Here is a 22,435-nt window from a genome sequence, read left to right on the forward strand (position 1 = left end):
TACCCAAGAGAGTTGATAAACCAGCAGGAGGCTCAGCCTGCCAGGCCCCACCAATGACTGAAATTCCACTTTTAGATGAAGCAGTCCATTAAAAGAGACTGAAACACAAACCACTGCCAAAGAAACAACATACTACTATGCTAATTCATAAAATATATTTTGCATTTTTTCTAGTTAACAAAACTGTTTTCATCCATAATATTTCCCTTCAACAACATGAAGGGTCACTGGTTCAAACCTCCCGATGACAACATTCTTCAGCATTCACACGAAAGCCTTCTCCCCCCAAAAATAAGGTTACAGATGTGACTTTAAAATAGCAGAGCTGTACAGTTTTAGTATATAATATCACTCAAATGCTATGATCAAGGTGGTGAAATTTATCAGAAAGCACAAACTAGGAATATATACACATGACCTGTATAAAGACAAAAAAAACACAACTACTGCACCTAAGCAGACATAAATGGAAATGTTTTAAGTGGCAAAGCCTGTGCTGCACACAGATAAACAATTTACAAAAAAAGGTTCAAGTTTGCGTAAGTAAACAAGTGTTAAAACATTGCATGGACTTTTCTGATACAATGTCATTTAAGAGATCAATAACTTAGCCCCAAATGTCAAATTCAGAACAGGAATCAGAGAGATTAACTTTATTTTTTTTTAAAAAGGTAAAAGTTACACAGGAAAAAAAAAAACAGTGATTGAATAACCTGGAATGTATGTCAGAAAAAGAATAGGAATATTATATTGTAGTTACCATCCTGCTGCAATACTGCACAGGCTTACAGTAACCCATAGCAACCACACTTCCTGTTTACTGATCATTTAAGTGGGGACCATATGTGCATCAACGTGAATTTCACAGTGACAGGTGCCCTTTGATCTAGTGAATGCTCCTGATCAACCAAATCCAAACTTCAATCCCACTCTCTGGCTTTGGATTTGGCGGCTGCCTGAAAGTGTTCCAAATACACTAACAGCTAGGATCATTTGCACATTAGAGGGTGTATTTATTAAAAAAAAAAAAAAAAATCCTATTACTATTCATCCTATTAAACTGCAAGTAAATGTGTTCTGTGTGTATTGGGTCATAACTGAATATTACACATTTTTCTCTCCAGGTAAAATGTTATTCATTCATACAGAACAGAGTGAAGATGGAAAATACTGCATTATGCCACTAGATGGAGCTGATAATCATAGGAAATACTTATTAAACATAAGCCCATCTAGTGGCATAATGCAGTATTTTCCATCTTCACTCCTGTGTATGAATATGTCCTGGATATAAAATAGCCTAATAACATTCAACTTGTTCCACAGAACAAATGTACATGCAGTTTCACAGGGCAAAATGCGTTGCAATTTTTTTTTTTTTTTTTTATAGAAGCACCCCTAATATATTCTACACCAGAAATGTGCTTTATGTATGCCCTATATACAAGCAAATCACATTGTTACCATCATTTTGTGCGCAGTTGTAAAATTTGATGAAGTACACAATTTATATGGCAATGATAAATAAAATGCAAAACAAAAACAAATGTAAAAGTATCAAAACAGTTTTTTTTTTCAGTATTCTTTGTTTCATAGTTAGGGGAGACATTTTTGTTTTACCTCTAGGTTACTCAACAACAAATAAATAAAGAAAAAACACTTTGTACAAAATTACATGAAATAAAAAAACAAAAACAAAAAAACAATCATGTTAAGACAAAACCAACGGCAACTTTGAGTTCAGTGATCTATCGTCATGTGAATTCAGAAACTGCTTTGCTCTGAGGTTGGGATGTAAAAGCAGGACATTTCACTACTTAGAACTCAGAGTCCGGTTACGTACTTGTTCTGGTTTCATGAAGAGCAAAAACGGCTCATTTTTAGAATACACTGAAATTGCTTGTTTTAGGTTTTATAAGCTTTACAAAAGTTCCTGGGCGTGTAGCTTGCCGAGAGTCCCAGCATGCATTGTCAGCTGATGAGAAGTCTCAGGAGGTACTTTATAAATGCAGTTATTAGCATTATGAAGACAAATACACAAAAAATAAAAAATCCAGGCATTATTTGTAGTGATTCCAACAATGAAATTGAACTGATCTGTTTATTTTATGTGACATTAAAATGCATGGTTCCTCATCACTGAATTCTGGGACAAAAGGAAGGAACAAAGCGCAGAAACAACTTCCGCACCATCGTTTTGTCCTTCTGACCCAAGCTGGAATTCAATATTCACAATCCTAAACCCACATTTATATAGTGAAATCTGCAACTAAATAATTATTTTTAACTGCAAAATGATTGCTAAATTTGGAAACAACCACTGTATGAATTAGTGAATATCAAGAGTTGGCATATTAGTTAAAAGCAAGCATATAGAAAAAAAGGAAAAAATAAAGTTGCCTCCCATTTGAATGACCTTCTCTTCCTGCAACAAAGGCGATAGTACTATATTTGTAGACAGGATTTCCCCAAATCCCTGTGCCTGTAAATTCCCTTTATTTTAATAAAAATCTACAAAGCCTGGGGTCAAATTGCACGCCTTCCCTGAAACATCAGTTTTATATTAGGCAAGTTAGGCAAGATACTAGTACAAGATTCTGTATTTTTGAGCAGACTTTCCTAACCTTTTACCGCCAAAGAACCCTTGAAATAATTTTCAAGTCTCAGGCTGACATGACTTGTTAAATAGCACTGATTTCCATTGAAGCTGTTCAAATATATGTGGTGCATCTAAATTGTGATTCAAAAAAAAAAAGTCTTGTGTTTCCTGAGTGCGATTCCAGGCTCATCGTGTTCTATGGAAACACGTCTGAATCGCACACACGTTCAGGATTTCAGCACGGATTGCTCTTCTACTATAGGAGATGACGCCTTTTATTGACTATGGAATGGCCAGCACTGAAATTGCAGCTTTGACCAAAATCCGGGCCTGAGCCTTGCAAATTTGCATCAAAAGCGCACCTGAACCGCTGGACAAATGCTCCTTGTTATTCGCAGTGAAAACCGACATACAATTTTCACCAAACACGTGTGAAGCCAGCCTTGGGGAACCCCTGCTAAAATTAGTTTATTGGAAGTCATTTGGAAAAAAGCCCCTTTAATTGGTGGTGGCTAGTAGGAAGGATGCCCCCCTTACTGTGGTCAGAATTCCATCCTTCCAGTCATGCCACTAGCTCTGCCAAGTGATGTTGGACCTGAAACTTTGCAGGCACCATCAGATAGGAGGTCAGTAAGCCACCACTGAAGAAACCCTAGGGCAGTGATGGCGAACCTTGGCACCCCAGATGTTTTCAAACTACATTTCCCATGATGCTGATGCACTCTTCAGTGTGGTTGAGCATCATGGGAAATGTAGTACCAAAACATCTGGGGTGCCAAGGTTCGCCATCACTGCCCTAGGGGTTCCATGAAACCATGGTTGAGAATGGCTGAACTAGAGGGATAACCATGGTACAATGTTACATATTAAATAACAGACCAAGCTTGTCTGACTCCCCCACTAAGCAATGATTTAGGAAGATAAAGAATATATACCGACAAGGTCTCAATAACTATAGAACAGATGCAGCCATCTCCAAAATTGTTTTTGGATTTCATAGCAATGTAAATGACCTGTTTTTTTCATCCTTCAACAAAAGTAGAGTCCTGAACATTTGCAAAAAAAATAAAAAATTAAAAACAAACAACTATTCTTTAAGACTGCATTAAAGCTTTATGAGTATTTGTAGTAAATCCAGGGACTATGGTCACATTCGCTGCAGAAGAACTTACTCCACTTGCATTATGGAAGCAAGGCACCTAGAAGTACATGAATTGTCACTGTTCAGTGACTGTCTACCAATTATCACTAAAACTAAATGACATCTGCTGCATTTTATGTGTATTATTTTGGATCTATTGGTAATAAATGCATTGTTGAGTATGCCCTTTTCTATAGTGAGAATCACAAATCCCGTTACAATTACACAAATTAGAATTTAAATTATAATTCATTTTAGACAGCAAATTGTACGCAGATGTTCAACTACCGTATTTATTGCTGTGACATACAAGTGAAGAAAACAGTTACCAACCATTGTGATTGTTTATTTATCTGCTACAACTGATAAGACATAAACAGACTAATATATATGAAATGGAATTTTGCAATATCGGCACTAAATATATGATGGGAGATAAAAGGGGACCCTTTCTAAATGCTGGTGTATAAACACCCCATTCAAGTGTTCACATTAATCAAGTAGAAAACTATCTGATGCTACACCCTGTGTACTAAAGTGCACCAGTGGCCTACATATACACACACAAGGTAGCCATGCCATGTTTGTGAAATGACAAGATTCATTTCTATTTAGGTGAAATGAATCCACTTTTTAGGAAATAATGTTATATTATGTATTTAATAAACTAGGACACCTGGTTACTACTGAAACAACATACCAAATACTAGCTGAGATTACAAAATGACCTCACAGGGCAGATTTATGGAAACTAGAATAAATGCCAAGCTATAGTGTATAGCAACCAATTACTTGAAACAGTAAATCTCCTGGTTGCTCTAGGCCATAACTCCATTTATAAAACTGCTCCACTGTATGAAACTGGAGGTGACTTTACCAGACGAATAATGATAATTTACCCTCAAAAATATTTTATTATTTTAAAAAATCTTTGCCTTTGAGCTTGTGCAAACCATTCCACTACAAAATAAACCATAGCCAGGCTTTGGACATTCAAATATGGACGTATTCTGATCAGGAAATATGGTACATTAAAAAAAAAGAAAAAAGCCCTCACTGATCTCTGAAGTTACAGCCACTGTGGAGAAATTTATCCATAAAGTGATATTGAATGAATGAAATACTTGTATAGCGCACAATGCAAACTGAATCGCCTCTAGGCGCTGTTAAACCCTTAAACCCTTCGTGCTTTCAGCAGCTGATTTAACCACTTACTGAGTATGCAGCTTCTTTATCTTTTAATCCTTGCCTATGTTTCAGTCTAATCTGGCGCCATGGCCACCTTCCCCAGGTTTCCTGTTTCAGGGTGTCGCTTTTCTCCTGCAGCATTCTATGGAATAATGCTTGCATGCAGGGACTAGAGTCCTCTTCCTACACTACATGCATTAATAGAAACATAACACAGTAAGCCTAGGGTGACAAGGTACATCCCTGCCCCACCCTTTTCCATCTTCCATGCTAACTGATTGGACACTGCACTGTCCACTGTTAACTCTTTTCTGTGAAGACCAGGAATTCAAGGAAGCAGCATGGAAAGTTGTAAACTGTATTCTCTGGAGTAAGAATTTTAACTAATAGTTTACTGAGGAATGTTTATTATATTGTGTTCAGCTAAAAAATACAGGAGGGTTTAATATAACTTTAAAGTGGTTCTAAAGGCAGAAGTTTTTTTTATCTTAATGCATTCTATGCGCTAAGATAAAAAACCTTTGTGCAGTAGCCCTCCCTCAGCCTCATCTCAATCCAGCGATGTTGCACGAGAGCCTCGGCTCTCCGGGACTCTCCCTCCTGATTAGCTGAGACATAGCAGGGGTCGCCATTGGCGCTTACTGCTGTCAAAGTCAGTAAACCAATGAGGAGAGGAAGGGGATAGGGCCGAACTGTGGCTCTGTGTCTGAAAGGACACGCAGTAATCGGGTGGCCCCATAGCAAGCTACTTGCTGTGGGGGCACTCGGCGGAAGGGAGGGGCCAGGAGCGCTGGCAAGGGACCCGAGAGTAGGATTGGAGCTGCTCTGTGCAAAACTACTGCACACAGCAGGCAAGTATGACATGTTTGTTATTTTTAAACAACCCCCCCCCCCCCCCCCCCCAAGACTTTAATATCACTTTGAACAATACAATAGAAGCAATGAAGTCCTTCAGGTCAGGTTTCACCACTTTTCGCGCCCACCTCTTCTTGTACACCTACTCTGTGTTTACATTAGGCTGCATTCTCCATGTTGTGTGAACATGTGTTTTATTTATTTATTGTGTGTGTTTTCATGCACAGGGCAGCCAATTCATTTGAATGGATTGGCCTACATGTGCAAAAGAAGCTCCTTTTGGGCATTGAGCTTCACATAAGATTGGTACCACAAGCACTACACGTTTTTCGCATGTTCATGGACCGCTTACATGTAGATGGAACCTTAGTGATTAGAACACTTGCAGGCTGCCAAGTTCGTGCTGGCAGAGGAGGCTGAGCTACTAATGGAAAGTGAAATCGGCAGCTAAGAATGTTGAGAATAAATTACTTCAGAGTGGCTGTAGCTACACGAGTCAATAAGGGCTTATTTTAAAACGGATTTACTGTTTACAAAATAATATGTAAATGCTTGAATGTCTCAAAGTCTGGCCACAGTTTTAAGCAGTTCCTTAGACTGTAAAATACATTCAACCTATATGTCCACTGTACTGTGCAGATAAACCCTATCATATATCATTTATGTTTCCTGGAGATTTAAGAAGTTAAACACAGGAAAGCAAATTTAAAGTCCAGAATTCCATCAGAGACTACGACAACACCACAATGCAGCAGTCACCCTTATAAATTGCATTCATACACAAAAGGTTCAATTAACAAAAGCACAACATTCTTAAAATATTTTCATTACTTTCTCTTTTCTTTAACAGCTGATAATGGATTTTTCACTAATTCACTAAATGCATTACTGCATGGATCAGCTGACAAGTTATGTTATCTTTATTGATTTGAGAGGTATAGTTTTTGTAAGAGTACATTTATTTTATTACATGGGTTATTGCTGGCTACAGGCTGCCCATAGCTTTAAAAATCAATCATGTGTATTGAAGAAAGCAAGGGGGGTGTTCTTGAGCTGATGATTAAGTGATAATTTGTGAGATAAAATAAAAATTCATGAGAAAACAAGGATTTCAACAGTGCTGGTTAAATAATAATAAAAAAAAAAGCTTACCGTATTTGAGGTTTGAGCATTGCATTTAAAAAAAAATGAGATTCAAGATCTCATTCATCTAATCTAGTAGTGAAGCCCCCAATTTATGAAAGCACTATAACAATGTGCAAGAGTCAAAAGGATGTAAACAATATTTTTACAGCTATAAACCCAGATCCACCATAACCACACTCTGTATACACACAATGCACTATTCCAAAGACTAATTGTCCATCCTTGGAGACATGTAGAATTAGAACTCTGGTCCAAATACAAAGTGGGATATGGTTTTGAAATAAGATGATGAAATCACAAAATATAGCCAATTAATATTTTAAATGTTTCCCTTTTAATGGCATCACTGCTAACATGCAGTTGGACATCCTTCATGTCCCATTCCCTCCTCTACAACATACCAACTGATAGCACAGTTTAAGCAGGTTATTCATGGAGCTGCATTTAATAAGGAATTGCATGTGACGTGTGTTGATCACAAAGGTAATCATCAGCACAAACCTCAAAAGGTATAGGCAGCCAGAGGTGAACTTGGTCCCCTCTGCTATACCCTCTTTTTTTTTTTGTCCATTTCCTTTTCCAACCTGAATAACTGAGCCTTCAGGCAGGGTAGTCCCCGACTTGCTTGACAGTCTGGAGAAATCAAAGCAGCTATGGGCAGACAGAGGTGGTGGGGAAAGGAGGGTCTAATTTTTATATCAGTTCTATAGTCTGCAGTTATTGATCATCCAGCACCCGGCTATTTTCATGGGTACCAGGAACTTTGCCTCTACTCATAACTGAAGATGTACTGTGATAAAAGAACCTTTTTGTGTATGCAGAATTTAGGCAAATTACAAGGCTATAGAAAACAATTTTGTAAATTTTGCAAATATTTATAGAGACGATAATAACTTACAGGTTAAAATAATTAATAGTAAGGACTGTAATGAATACCTGCCAAAAATACAAATTGTTGAAATAATTTAGCCCGACTTCAATCCATATAAAGCAAGCTTCTTTCTAGTGGTTATGTCCTAACTACATCCATACTAGGGCAAAGGCCCACCCGCTACATCATCTAAGAGCATCTCAAGTATGCGTGGCAGCGTTTGGTTCTGACATATGAATATATTTCATGATTAAGATGGTATGTATTATCAAAGCACATGATAAATGCCTTACCAAAATGTGCAAGGAGAAATATCTTAAGACATTTGAAAGTTCTATTGCTGTTAATGCATGCAGCATAGTGCTTGATACATCTGCTTTGCTTTTAAGGTATCTGGCTTGGAATCACTTGCATGCGTCTACAGAGCTTTGGATACTGGCAAGTATAAGGAATACATTTTGGTCTATGAATGACTGCTGACAATAGAAGTTACAAGCTGTAATAACCACAGTGGAAAACGGTTTTAAACCTATACACCATATTTAAAATGGTCCTCATCTAGCACAGCATGATATACAATTACTGTGACAAACATTTCCTGGTCTTCAGAAATCAATATGATATATTAACACTGAGGCTTGTCTTCAAAGCAGTGTGTGTAGATGAGAGTTTCTAATCTGCCTTTGCATATGCAGGTGTGTTATAAGAACTGCTGAATGCTGGTTATGAAGTAAAACAATCTGAATTAAAGTAGACATCATTCAGCCATTGCAGAGGAACTCTCGCTCTCTCACCGCAACGGGACAGAAGGCAGTAAAGACAAAGTGCATATTTTTTTTTTCACCTGCTGGCAATACGGTTGAGGAGTTAGCAAGTTCCCTAACAACAAACTTTTTAAAACATTCAGTATATATTAAACAACATATATTAGTATGCATCAAAATACTTCTGCATGGTTTGGTATTATTCTACTTGCATCATCTAACATTTTTAGGACTTGTGCACACCGCCATCTTCTCTTTAATCTGTGTCCAGTTTTTGGAAAATGCTATGTAGCAATTGACGCTAACATTTTTCCCTTTGTAATAATGAGTGCCGGGAGGAAAATGACTGCGAGAAACAGTCTTACTGCTCTTTTTGCAGTTCCTCTTCTATCTAGAAGCTAAGCGAACATGAAAACGAGCTCTTGGCACATGCTATAGCGTAGGGCAGGAATCGGAAAACAGTAATGGCATCTAAAGCTCACAATTCATTTGTATATTATTAACCTTTATGCACTGCCACGAACACTGGCTCAGTTCTATAATATAAGTGTGGGGTGCTTATAGACTGGAATGGATTTGACTCTTATACCAATACATATGGTGCATAGAATGTGCAATTTAATGGAGCACATAGAAGTCACATCATTTTATGTCCCTGAGCAGCTTACAATCTACTGTCCCTACCACTATCTTTCTTTTTTTTTTTTTACCAGAACCGTTTTTCCTTTGTGCAAACATGGGGAAAACATAAAAACTCCATGCAATAGACATCTCTGATAAGAACTGAAACCGAATCTCCAGCACTGCTAAGGTATGGTGTTAGGCATTTAGCTTCCATGTTTTGCTATAAGACAGCTGACTAAACTAAGCATCCCTAGCAGCATCAAACAAGCCCATAGGTGCTCTGATATATCAGCCCTTCTGGGAAGTGACAGAATTTCCCAATTGTCATTGCAGACACCATTTAAGCCTCTACCCTGTTTTTTAGAAGACTTTCCCAAAAACTGAATGAAGACAAGATAGGCGAGAAGACAAGCTGCGTGCACATAGCTGCAGGAAACGATAACCCTCCTAACTGTCTTTGGTCTACAGGTCCCAGCATGCACTGCTAGTCCAGGGCCTGCTGGGAACTGCATTGCTTATACAGATGGAGGGTCATAGGTTGCATGCCTTTGCAGTAAATATAGTGAAAACTTAAACAAAAAAAATAAAAAATAAGCCCCCCTCCAACTGCCATAAAACAATCAACATCAACTCCATATTTACCACAAGTGGATTTGAATGTTGATAATGTTATATTAATATTTACATATTTAAAATATAGGCAGAATATTTTACATTTAAGACCTATCTAAATGAAAAAAAAAAAAAATCAAGATTTTAGTCAATTTCCTTTTCTAAACCGAACACCCCCATCCCCGCTTAGCACTTGCATGGCTAAACATAATGCAAGCTCTGCTGCGCTGGAGGAGTACACTCATGGCACCATTATGAAGAAGCTATGTACTACCTATTGTTAATTTAAGACAAAACAACATTACAGCTCCTAATATGAAGGATTTAAGAAAATTAAACCCTTCTGGAATTAAATAAAATCTCCACTGCAGATCCACATTAAACTTGTGTATGCAGCGGGATGCCCTTTAGGGAGACGTGGGGATGCATGGCCCACTCCGCTCATACAGATAGTTCTGCAGTTTAGCTAAAAAGAAAAAAAAAAAAAAGTCCAGTGATCTGCTTGTAATACTACTTTAGCACAGTGTTCCCTTTCATAAAATAATGCAGACAGACCATGATTCACTAGAGGTTATGCTAAAAAGATAATACACATTATCAAACTATCATCAAGCATTGTGAAATTTTGACAAAAATAATAACCTGGCATTATTTTTTTCTTCCAGTGGTTTAAGTCTCTTTACATGTTGTATGCAACATAGATTGGATCTAGTTGATCAGCTAAGAAACTGTCCCTTAGGTGCATCCGTTGTTTCTCTCCCCTGGAATTTATTGGAATGACTCCTGGATCCACCACCACTACAACACCTACGATCAGGTAATGTTCTTCCAGCACGACATTGGTCACCAGAGGAACCAGATCCAGAGCCTCTTGCTCAGAGCCGCAAAGCTCCACTACCACCACCAGAAGATTGGTCCATGTGAATACAGCACTAAGGAGGAACAGGCAAATGTGAAATGTTATTAAGCATATTTATTTACTGTTACAGTTCAAGATGTATTAAGTACAACTACTGTACAATTTCAAGACAGCTACATGCATTGCTGTAGACCAGGGTTTCTAAACCAGGGTTCCACTAGAGGTTGCTGGGGTTCCTTGAGCAATTTCTGCCTCTTATGCCGGCCATACACGGTTCGAATTTCGAAAGAATTCTCTTTCGAAAATCGTATCCAAGAATTTTCGTATGAATTTCAAACCATTAGTGGGCTGCAGCAACAGCCGATTTTCGTGCGGAAATAAAATTTGAGGAATTGGACATGTTGGAAATTTTTTGAAAAACAAACGATTTTCTAATCAATGATGGGAGAATCGTGCGAGAAATGTAATAAGAAAAGAAAATTTATGGAGATAAAAGAAAATTTGCGGAGAGAAAAGAAGATTCCCGGCCAAGAAAATTCTTTTCTGTAGCAACATGAGGTGAAATTGAAGGCTTGGTCGGCCGAATTTCGAAAATCAATGGTGGCACCATCGGATCACAAAAAAACAAAAACAAATTTTCTGATTTTGAAAAGAAAATTTGTTCGCAATTCGACCGTGTATGGCCTGCATTAGATAAGTTCTTATTAGCACCATTGATATTTTTAATTATTTGTAAGGGGGAATACTTCCCAATGACCACAAGTGTAAGGGGCATTCTTTCTACTATCACAATAATGTATCAAGAGTTGTAGAGATAGTCATTTTTAGTTGGGGTTCTCTGACACTGGAAAGGTATTTCAAGGGTTCCTCTGTGGTGAAAAGGTTGAGAAAGGCTGCTGACTGTAAAGTTGTAATACTTGTTGATACAAATATTAGCTATGGCTTGACTAGACTATTACTAACTTGTCCATAAACAACAACGAAAGGTGCTACTACCGCAAAATTTATGAAACTCCTCCTGAGCTGTCGGGTGCAGGATGTGCAGTTGCTCAGCTGCCAAAGTGGTGACTGGACAAAGGACAATCCACAACTTCATACATGTTCTTTAACCACTTGCTTACTGGGCACTTAAACCCCCCTCAGTCCCAGACCAATTTTCAGCTTTCAGCGCTGATGCACTTTGAATGACAATTGCGCGGGCATACAACACAGTACCCAAATGAAATTTTTATCATTTTTTTCCCACAAATAGAGCTTTCTTTTGGTGGTATTTAGTTACAGCTCGGAGTTTTATTTTTTGCTAAACAAACAAAAAAAGATGCAAAAAAAAAAAAAAAAAAAAATCATGTTTTAATAGTTTGTTATAAAATTTTGCAAACGGGTCATTTTTCTCCTTCATTGAAGTGCGCTGATTAGGCGGCACTGATGGCTGCATTGGTGGGCACTGATGGGCTGCATTGGTGGGCACTGATGGGCTGCACTGGTGGGCACTGATAGGCATAGTTAAGGCGGCACTAATAGGCACAGATAAGGCGGCACTGATGGGCACATAAGATGGCACGGATGGGTGGCACAGATGGGTGGCACGGATGGGTGGCACGGATGGGTGGCACGGATGGGTGGCACGGATGGGTGGCACGGATGGGTGGCACGGATGGGTGGCACGGATGGGCACTGATAGGTACCACAGATAGATGGGACTGATGGGCACTGATAGGTGGCTCTGATAGGTGGCACTGCTGGGCACTGATGGGCGGCACTGGGGTGCAGCACCTTTGAGGCAGATTGGGTGGCACTGTGGGGTGGCACTGTGGGTGGCACTGTGGGCACTATGGGCACTGACGGGGGGCACTTTTGCGTTTTATTTTACTTCAGGATGGCACTGCGGGAGGCAGGTGGGCACTGGCAGGTGGCAGGTGGTCCCTTGTATTGATGGCCGTGATCGGGACTGATGTCCCGATCACGGCCGCCGGTGATCGGCTTTTTTTTTTTCTCCTCGCGCTGTCAGCGCGAGGAGGAATAATAGCCGATTACCGGCTCCGTTCTATCACATGATCAGCTGTCATTGGCTGACAGCTGATCACGTGATAAGGGGTCGGGATCGACCCCTTGCACGGATCGGTGATCAGGCGAGTCTCACGGACTCGCCGATCACAGAGCGCGCCGGGGGCGCGCAGGCCGCTCGTATCCGGGACGACGTCAATAGACGTAGTCCCGGAAATGTAGGTCCGCGCTGATGCCGTCATTTGGCAATAGCGCGGATCTGTAGTGGTTAAATTAGTCTAAATTTATTATATCTCCATAAAGATAAAAGTACAGGAGAGGTAAATGTGTTTCTGCCGCAACGGCCTTGTTCACAATTACTTGTAACTTTTTTGGAAAGACAGTAACACACATGAAAAGAAAGCCTCCTTATAAAATAAAAAGGAGCAAGAGATAAAACTCCCTTCTGTGGTTAGTAGAAGCATAAACAGTAGCATAACTACAAACCACAGAGCCAAAACCAAAGTTTGATTAGCCTCTACCCATTCAGTGGAAATTGGAATTATGCACCTAAAATAGAAGCTCCTGTAGGTTTAATTCACACCAGCAATTTAGGCTGGTGTAAACTGTAGAGGCAGGAATCTTCTGATTCCGACTGCGTGTCTGAGCGGCCACCGACCCTGTTCACTAAAATGACAGGTTGCGGCGGACGCAGGTATTCAGGGCTGTTCGCACAGACAGCAAAGCGCATTCAGCAGTGACACAAAAAGATACAAACACTGGCGACCTGTCATAGTGAGCGGGGTAGGTGGACGCACCTAGCTGCTCAGAGCTACATGGATAGTCTGTAGAGAAAGCTAATGTTACATTATTGGTCAATGGAGAAGGGCCTATTTACATGAGTGGACAGTGAGATGACCCATTTACATTGGTGGTCACTGAGGTGCCTCAAACATTGGTGGTCATTGAGGCGATCTGTTTACATTGGAAGTCAGTGTAAATAAGCACTTACATTATTGGTCTTTGGATAAGAAAGTGGGAGAGCATATGTCTCCTTACAATTGAATTTAGTGGAGGAAAAAAAGCCCCCTTACACTGGTGGTCAGTGGGGAAGAAAAGCCCCCTTACACTGGTGGTCAGTGGGGAAGAAAAGCCCCCTTACACTGGTGGTCAGTGGGGAAGAAAGACCACTTTACATTGTTGGTCACTGTTGACCTAAATGAAATGCACCAACTGTTGGGTAGTGGATTACTCTGCCAGGGAAATAAAGCTGGCCACACAAGTTACAATCTTATTATGCAATTTCGTTTGCATCTTCTAACATTTATACAGTGTGAAGGCTTCCCTGACTGGATTTATGTTTAATCAAGTTTTATTATCAAAAATGTTCACAATGTATGCCTATAAAACAGAGACAGATCATATTAAGACAAGTAGGCTCACAGTTTGACAACTCTGAATTAGGACACATGACGTGTGATGCAAACTAAAAGGTAATGTTATATAACAGTATTGAAGCATGTATATAATGTATATTATCAAAACCTTTTCAGGTGGTTTATAGCAAATAAACAATGTCATATATTCTGTCAACTGAACAGGAAAGGGTATTTGAAAAAAAATTAAAGGGCCTACTGGCCCAACCTACATAATGTAAAATATGATCCTGGAGGTAATGCACAATATGGTTTATTATGGCTTTAGCGAGGACATAAGGAGAAAATTAGGAAGGAGGTCATAGGAAAGCGAGAGGATAAAAGGGAAAGGAAAAAAAAAGAAGAGGGGAAGCCAATGGGAGGTTATCCGGAGCTAATAAGGTTTCACACTTTTGAAGAGATGAATGGGTCAAACTCCAAAGAGTATCCCTGACTGGATTTAAATTAAACAAATTGTTTAGGGTGTCCCCTACATTACGCAGTTAAATCTAAAGAAGAATGCACATTGATGATTGTACAATTTAGATTGCAACATGTGTGGCCAGCATAAGCCCAGTGTCCATATGATTGCTAAAGTACTTTAAATTTTCCAGGACAAGTAAGGAGAGAGGAGCTGTTTTGGACTCTGTCATCCGCCTTCCTTCTCCCCAAGGCTCCACAGCAGCTCTATGAGCTGTTAGTTTGGTAGTTCCATCTCAAGCATAAAGGCTTCTACAACCATTGGAACATTAACATTAGCCAAACCCAAAGGAATATGGATCAGTGGCGGCCAGTGGTAAAACAGTACCACCCCCTAGCACCCCCCCCCTCCCAACAGTCAGTCGCGGCTTCTCTTGCTCGTCAGCGACGACTCTCCCTTCTCCTGTTTCCCCACAGGCATTGGCGGCTTCCGTTACCTCCCTCCTCCTCTGCGGCCAATTGGAACTCTTCTCTTTTCGCCCTGCTTCCGATTGACGGGATTGAGGATTAGTGTTACAAAAGTGAATATCCGTTTGCTGTTCTAACACCTGGGTGGGCTCATGGCACAATGCTCTTTGCTCCGAGCCCACTCTATTTTGAAGCCTATTAGAGCCTTTGGCTCTAATCATGCGTTTCATAAAAAACACTTGTGCCGCTGTAATTCAGGCATCATCCTGAAAGGGGGCGGATGCCTGAATTGGGGGTGGCCGTAGCAGCCATGGATAGGTTCATGCTATGCATGAACCTATCCATTATTCATATAGGGGGTGATGTGGAAAGAGGGGGTGGTGCCCCTAATAGGTCGCTACTGATATGGATTCCTCATGTTTCAAAGTACTCGTAAATAAGAAATTTCTTTATAACCCTAAAAACACCAGTCAACATTTTTTTCATGCGGTAAAAGCGTGAAGGGGTATGTAGGGAAACACAGACATTTCATAGTAATCAAGTGGTCTAGGCTGGCATACACACCATTCTGCAATGCTCCGATGTGTGCGTGACACAGAAGTCTCAATATCGATAGGATGGTAGCGCAGTCCTCTTAACTCCAGTGTTTCATCCAGTGCGCCAACAACAAACAAGGCATCATGCCGTCCTGAGGAAAGGCAAGCAATAAAAACATGGCAATAACAATTTTACACCTATAATATTTCAATAACTGAGGATAAAAAAAAAGTGCAGTTGGATATTGTTTTTTCATTAGAATATATACTAAAACATGTAAATGTAAATATAGATATATTTATAAATATTAAGCTTGGTGGAGCTGCCACTACTGCATGCTTTGGGGTTGTCATCTCTATCCTTGCCACTTTGGAGTCACTGACAGTAAGACAACTAGCATTTACTTAAAGTGGATGTAAACCCCGAATTCTGTCATCAAGCTACCCTGGGCCTACAAGAAAATGCTGCACAGAATGGCGCATCACCATTATGTGGCAAAGTACAGTGCCCACTGTACAATTATGATTTACCACATGTTCCACCCATTTACATAATTGGCATCCATATAGGGCACAGGCTTCTTCAAAAGGTTCACGGGAAAACACCCTGCCAACACCCTTTGGAGAACCTAAGAATTTCTCTCGCTCAGCCTGTTGGGGGTTGGGAGGTTCCTCTTTAAGTATATTTTCTCAGAAGACCGTTCTAGAAAGAGATCCTAAGCCCTGCACCAGTGACACGGGTCCCAGGATTTACAAAGCACTGACTAAGCACTGAAATGAAAGAAAAAACTGTAGGTATGCTGTGTGAATGGTAACACCATTATATAGCGGGATTTTCTCAAATGTGATGGCAAAACCTGTCAATGAATTCTGAATGATTTCAAAAACATCTGAAACTGATGACATCATCACAAGCCCAAGGCCCCTCAACACGGGCACTTTTTTGGTGCATTTTTCCAAGTATTATTGGACTTTGCTTACATACTCGGTTTTCCTCCTGGAACCCCAAAGGTTACAGCAAGGTCGCTGACCAAACTTGACTAGTGTTTGGGTGCTGACTGCACAACTGTGAAAAAGACACTGGACCCAAAGGCCAATATGAATAAATCAATGCACAATGTAAACTGATCTGTAAGCAATATTCAAACAGTAAAATTACAATACCTCCACTTGCATCTGTCAGCTCTGTTCTACGCACGAAGCCCAGGTAACCGGTTCTTGCCCAAAGTGTGTGCGTGTCTCCAAAGCTTAGTCTGGTATTAAAATGGTCAGCCTGCAGACTCTCACTGTCATAGATCATGTAATATCCGCTGGCTGTGTGGGGGCTGTTCACCCAGATCTGCAGGAAACAGACATGCAGTCAGCAGGCTGGAAAAGGCTATAGTAATGAAGCAGCATAGAACTGGCTGTTGCATGGGAGAGGTTAATCAGATCAGTTAAAGGACACAAATATTGCAAGACAAGTAAAAGCCAATCAATGTCCCCAAATGTATCAGAGCGACTAAATACAAGCAGCTTTATTCCCGGGTGCATGGAAAAATGCTTGGGTCTGATTACATTTTTAAAGAATACGTTCACTTTTTGTAACATGTTAAAGGCATATTCAGGGTGTAACAGACATTACTATTGCAGCAGCCCCCCGCTCCTCCTGATTCCCTGTTGTGACAGTGAGATATTCTCCCTGTACACGCTGCCACAATAAAAAAAAATTAAAAAAAAACACGTCATTCATTCTTTCACAGTGAATGGCAGAACTACCTTTGCGGCTGTCAGCTTGTAGTTTTCAATGAACCACCACGGTGATGTTGGGTGCGCTAGGTGGTTCATTGAGTCCTCCTGTCAGTGTGTAACTACTGCCTGCCCAAATGAGGTGGGTCCGGGAGCGTGTTTAAATCGCACTCTTTACATGTTAACTTAGCCTAAGGTAACATTGACAATGCAAATTCTCTAACATAAGACGACACCCAATCAGTAGCTTTTATTTTCCAAGCTAAGAAAAGTAATTGATTAGAATGTTAAGTTAACGATTATTAACACTATGACCACTTATTCCTGAAAGGGATAATTTTAGGAAGGTGAGGGGCAGTGTGGCCCACAAAGTCATGAATGAAATCTGCAGCCTGTAGCCAGAATGTCTGAAAGACAAGGTAATTCCAGATGAGGTGGTGGAAAAATTAGGGGTCTGTTCCTCATTTGGGGTAATTTTGGCAATGTGTAAGGTGACATTTTGTAAGTCTTTTGGGAGTTAAAATGTGCCTTATTCTAAGTTTAAGCTTAGGTTAGTCTCTCTCATAGACAAGGTCATTTAAAGTGTTACTAAACCCACAACAGTAAAATCAGTCTGTATATTCCGTAAAGCATGCTAGTTATACTCACTGTGGACCATAAGGGGTTAATCCTCCACATTGTATAATTTTTTTTTAAATATCCTGTCCTCTCTGATCCTCCCCTTCTTTTACTGTCCCCAATCCATCTCCTGATAAGGCAGAGCCTTTGGAGTCACTCTGCACATACTCAGTTTGATGTGTATTGCTAGAGAGTTATTTTTTTCTTGGGAGGGTGCATGTGATCAGCACAGGGCCAATCAACACTGTCCAGAGGGTCAGGGGTCCTGCAGCCTCATAGGACAGCCAGAGGAGAATGAAAACTCCTCCTACAAGCTTTAACCAGACACTGATAGAAGTTACAAGACTGATATATACTGCTGATGAGAAAAGGTATTTAGCAGTTTATATTTACTAAAACAATTGCATTTCCATGTTCTGCGTACTGTGGGAGACCAGATATAGTGAATGCAGGGCCCTGGGTTTAGGAAGACTAAGTCCCTACTTCCACTGCTCAATGTATTCTCCATATCTGTAAACAGACTTCCATAGTCTAAAACAGGGGCCTCAAATAAGTGGCACTCCAGCTGTTGCAAAACTACAAGTCCCATGAGGCATTGAAAGGCTGACAGTTGCAAACTTGATTCCCACAGAGGGATGTGCAGAGGCATGATGGGACTTGTAGTCTCCCAACACCTGGAGGGAGGCCAGTTTGAGACCCCTGGTCTAAAAGCTACTTTGGGGGTGACTAATAAGTTGTATAAATTCCTTATCCAGCTTAGACATGTAAACGACAATGAAAACATCAACATCTAAGGATCTAACGTTTAAGTATAGCTTGGCTTTAAAGAAAGGCATATGAATGATGAATTTGAATAAATAGCTTGATAAAAAAAAAAAAAAAGTTGTACACTAACCTCACCAAGATGAGAATCTCCAAGGGGCCCTTTGGTCTCTGGGTTTACAATTATCACTGTGACACCAGGCAAAATCTGGCACGCAATAAAAAAAAATATTTGTATTACAGCATAATAAATATACTACAGTTTTTGTTTTGCTGTTGACAGATTTTTGCAGTTCTGAACTACAATGCTGAATAAGGCTGGGTTAACGCTTGCTGCTGCCATGGCTCACAGCAGTGGGTCCAGTGCGTCCCTGTACACCTATTCAGGTGCGAATCAGGTCCGAGTTTCTGCCTGAAATCGCTCCTGCTTCGGTGCCAAAGACGCACAGGACCCTTCTTCAATACGGACCGCGGCCACCCCGGAGGTGTGTGAGCTGGCCCCATTGAGACCCAGGCAAACTCTCTTGTCATGCGACTTGGATGTGGGGGGGAACCCACATCGAATTCGCATGAGTGTAAACCCAGCCTAAAGATCTGATCAAGACATATAATGCAATACTTATACACATAGTTGCTTAACCATTGCAAGCCTTTAATTCTCATCAATCGCATTTCATACTAAAAAATGTACAATGTGGTAAATTCAAGGGATTTGTTTGATAAAACTTTAAGGGGCATGGAGAAAAACATTTCAAATGTACAAATCAGCAGATGATACAGAGTGATGGGAGTAACTTTAATTGATCTCCTGTTCAGTAAGCCTTAGGCCCCCTGCAAACGGGACGTTTTTTTCCTCCCCTGGGTGCCTATACTCCAAGGGAGGAAAAAGCAGCATTAAAGGTGGCCACGTTTTGCAAATGTGTTTAGACACATATGCCCTTAATGGGAACATTTTTGTCGAAAGTGAATGGTCTAGTGACAGCTTTTTTTGTAGGCAATCTCTTGGAATGAGCAAAAAATGTAATTAAAAATGTTGGAAAAGATCAGTAAAGACTAGTTGTATTGCACAAAAAAATAAAATAAACGGCCTGTGTATGGTCATTTTTAGAATTATTCTATGACAAGCTTACCTTTCCAGATTCCAAAAGGAGTAGGCTCTGAGGGGATCCTCTTTCCACCAATCGTACCCTGGATACAGAAGAACACAAACAACGTTTTCTAAAGGTAAAGACATAATAATGCATTTCTCCATCAGTGGTACTCAACTGCCTCATTCAGCTACTAGAAAACGGAAGCATAAGATTGAGTTATGGTATGGTTAGACTCAATTGCGTGTTTAATGTGCTAGGGCACTCATTACTGAATTTGTAAAGGAAAATGCCATTAGACTTTATTCAATGTTTTATCATCAGCAACATCTCCCAGCAAAACTAGAAGAAAAAAAACATTTAAAAAACTTTATTTCTAGGAGCCCGATTACACTTGTCAAGAAATTGTGACATATGATTTTATTTTTATTTTTTAAATCTAATTTATTCAAAGTTTATTTTTTATTTTTATCATAACCTCTTTTGCACTCCTACCTAAAATAATGAACAGGGACAGAGGTGTTTTCAAAGGCCCTCCAAAGTGGTAAGGCCATAGATCCTTATGGAACTTCGTACATGTATAGAGCATAGCACAGCTCATTAGTGTACTGCCGTATTCACAACGCTTCACTTTTTCCATATTTTGTTGTGTTACAGCCTTATTCCAAAACGGATTAAATGAATTATTTTCCCCAAAATTCTACAAACAATACCCCATAATGACAACGTGAAAGAAGTTTGTTTGAAATCTTTGTAAATTTATTAAAAATAAAAAAAACACATGTACAGAAGTCTTCACAGCCTTCGCTTAATACTTTGTTGAAGCACCTTTGGCACTAATCACAGGCTCAAGTGTTTTTGAGTATAATGCTACAAGCTTGGCACACCTATTGTTGGGAAGTTTCACTCATTCTTCTTTGCAGGACTTCTCAAAATCTATCAGGATGTATGTGGAGTGTCAGTGCATAGTCATTTTCAGAGATGTTCAATCAGGTGCAAGTCCGGGCTCTGGCTGGGCCACTCAAGGACATTTGCAGAGTTGTCCCATAGCCACTCCTTTGTTATCTTGGCTGTGTGCTTAGGGTCATTGTCCTGTTGGAAGATGAACCCTTTGACCCAGTCTGAGGTCCAGAGCACTGTGGAGCAGGTTTGCATCAAGGATGTGTCTGTACATTGCTACATTCATCTTTCCCTCGGTCATGACTAGTCTCCCAGTTCCCGCTGCTGAAAAACATCCCCACAGCATGCTGCTGCCACCACCATGCTTCATTGTAGGGATGGTATTGGCCAGGTGATGAGTGGTGCCTGGTTTCCTCCAGACATGACGCTTGCCATTCAGGCCAAAGAGTTTAATCTTTGTTTCATTAGACCAGAGAATTTGGTTTCTTGTGGTCTGAGAGTCATTTAGGTGCCTTTTGGTCAAACTCCAGGCAGGCTGTCATTTGCCTTTTACGTAAGAGTGGCTTCTGTCTGGCCACACTACCACACAGGCTTAACTGGTGGTATGCTGCAGAGACGGTTGTTCTTCTGAAAGGTTCTCCTCTCTCCATACTGGAGCTCTGTCAGAGAGACCATCTGGTTTTTGGTCACCTCCCTGACTAAAACCCTTCTCCCTGATCGCTAAGTTTGGCCGGGCGGCCTGCTCTAGGAAGAGTGCTTTTGGTTGCATTCTTCTTCCATTTACTGATGGAGAAATGTTTTTGTACCCTTCCCCAGATCTGTGCCTCGATACAATCCTGTCTCAGATGTCTACAGACAATTCCTTGAAATGTATGGCTTGGTTTGTGCTCTAACATGTACTGTTAACTGTGGGACATTATATAGGTATGTGCCTTTCCAAATCATGTCCAATCAACTGAATTGACTACAAGTGGACTCCAATCAAGTTGTAGAAACATCTCAAAAGATGATCAGTGAAAACAGGATGCATCTGAGCTCAATTTTGAGTATCATGGCAAAGGCTGTGAATACTTACAGTGCCTTGTGAAAGTATTCGGTCCCCTTGAACTTTTCAACCTTTTGCCACATTTCAGGCTTCAAACATAAAGATGTAACATTTTTATTTTTTGTGAAGAATCACCAACAAGTAGGACACAATTGTGAAGTGGAACGAAATCTATTGGAATTTTGAAACTTTTTTAACTAATAAAAAAATCAAAAGTGGGGCGTGCAAAATTGCGTTAATACTTTGTAGAGCCACCTTTTGCTGCAATTACAGCTGCAAGTCGCTTGGGGTATGTCTCTATCAGTTTTGCACATCGAGAGACTGAAATTCTTGCCCATTCTTGCTTGCAAAACAGCTCGAGCTCAGTGAGGTTGGATGGAGAGCGTTTGTGAACAGCAGTTTTCAGCTCTTTCCACAGATTCTCGATTGGATTCAGGTCTGGACTTTGACTTGGCCATTCTAACACCTGGATACGTTTATTTGTGAACCATTCCTTTGTAGATTTTGCTGTATGTTTGGGATCATTGTCTTGTTGGAAGATAAATCTCTGTCCCACTTTCAGGTCTTTTGCAGACTCCAACAGGTTTTCATCCAGAATGGTCCTGTATTTGGCTGCATCCATCTTCCCCTCAATTTTAACCATCTTCCCTGTCCCTGCTGAAGAAAAGCAGGCCCAAACCATGATGCTGCCACCACCATGTTTGACAGTGGGGATGGTGTGTTGAGGGTGGTGAGCTGTGTTGCTTTTACGCCAAACATATCGTTTTGCATTGTGGGCAAAAAGTTCGATTTTGGTTTCATCTGACCAGAGCA

The 22,435-nt window shown here is 40.3% G+C and overlaps 1 protein-coding gene across 2 annotated transcripts in view; it reads right to left on the reverse strand.

The window, feature by feature from the left end:
- Positions 1 to 140: 140 nt before the first annotated feature.
- Positions 141 to 22,435, reverse strand: part of DIP2B (disco interacting protein 2 homolog B) — a 318,739-nt gene continuing 296,444 nt past the window's right edge. For both annotated transcript variants that reach the window (XM_077483722.1, XM_077483721.1), the window contains exons 34-38: positions 19,720 to 19,777; positions 18,723 to 18,797; positions 16,646 to 16,820; positions 15,510 to 15,633; positions 141 to 10,732 (exon numbers count right to left, since the gene is read on the reverse strand). In XM_077483722.1, the coding sequence (XP_077339848.1) occupies positions 10,480 to 10,732; positions 15,510 to 15,633; positions 16,646 to 16,820; positions 18,723 to 18,797; positions 19,720 to 19,777 (685 nt within the window). In that variant the 3' untranslated portion in view covers positions 141 to 10,479. The remainder of the gene's footprint in view (positions 10,733 to 15,509; positions 15,634 to 16,645; positions 16,821 to 18,722; positions 18,798 to 19,719; positions 19,778 to 22,435) is intronic.

The sequence above is a fragment of the Lithobates pipiens genome, unplaced genomic scaffold (genome assembly GCF_037356315.1).
Source record: "Lithobates pipiens isolate NorthernLeopardFrog02 unplaced genomic scaffold, aLitPip1_a1.2 Scaffold_16, whole genome shotgun sequence".
In the NCBI taxonomy this organism is placed as follows: domain Eukaryota; kingdom Metazoa; phylum Chordata; class Amphibia; order Anura; family Ranidae; genus Lithobates; species Lithobates pipiens.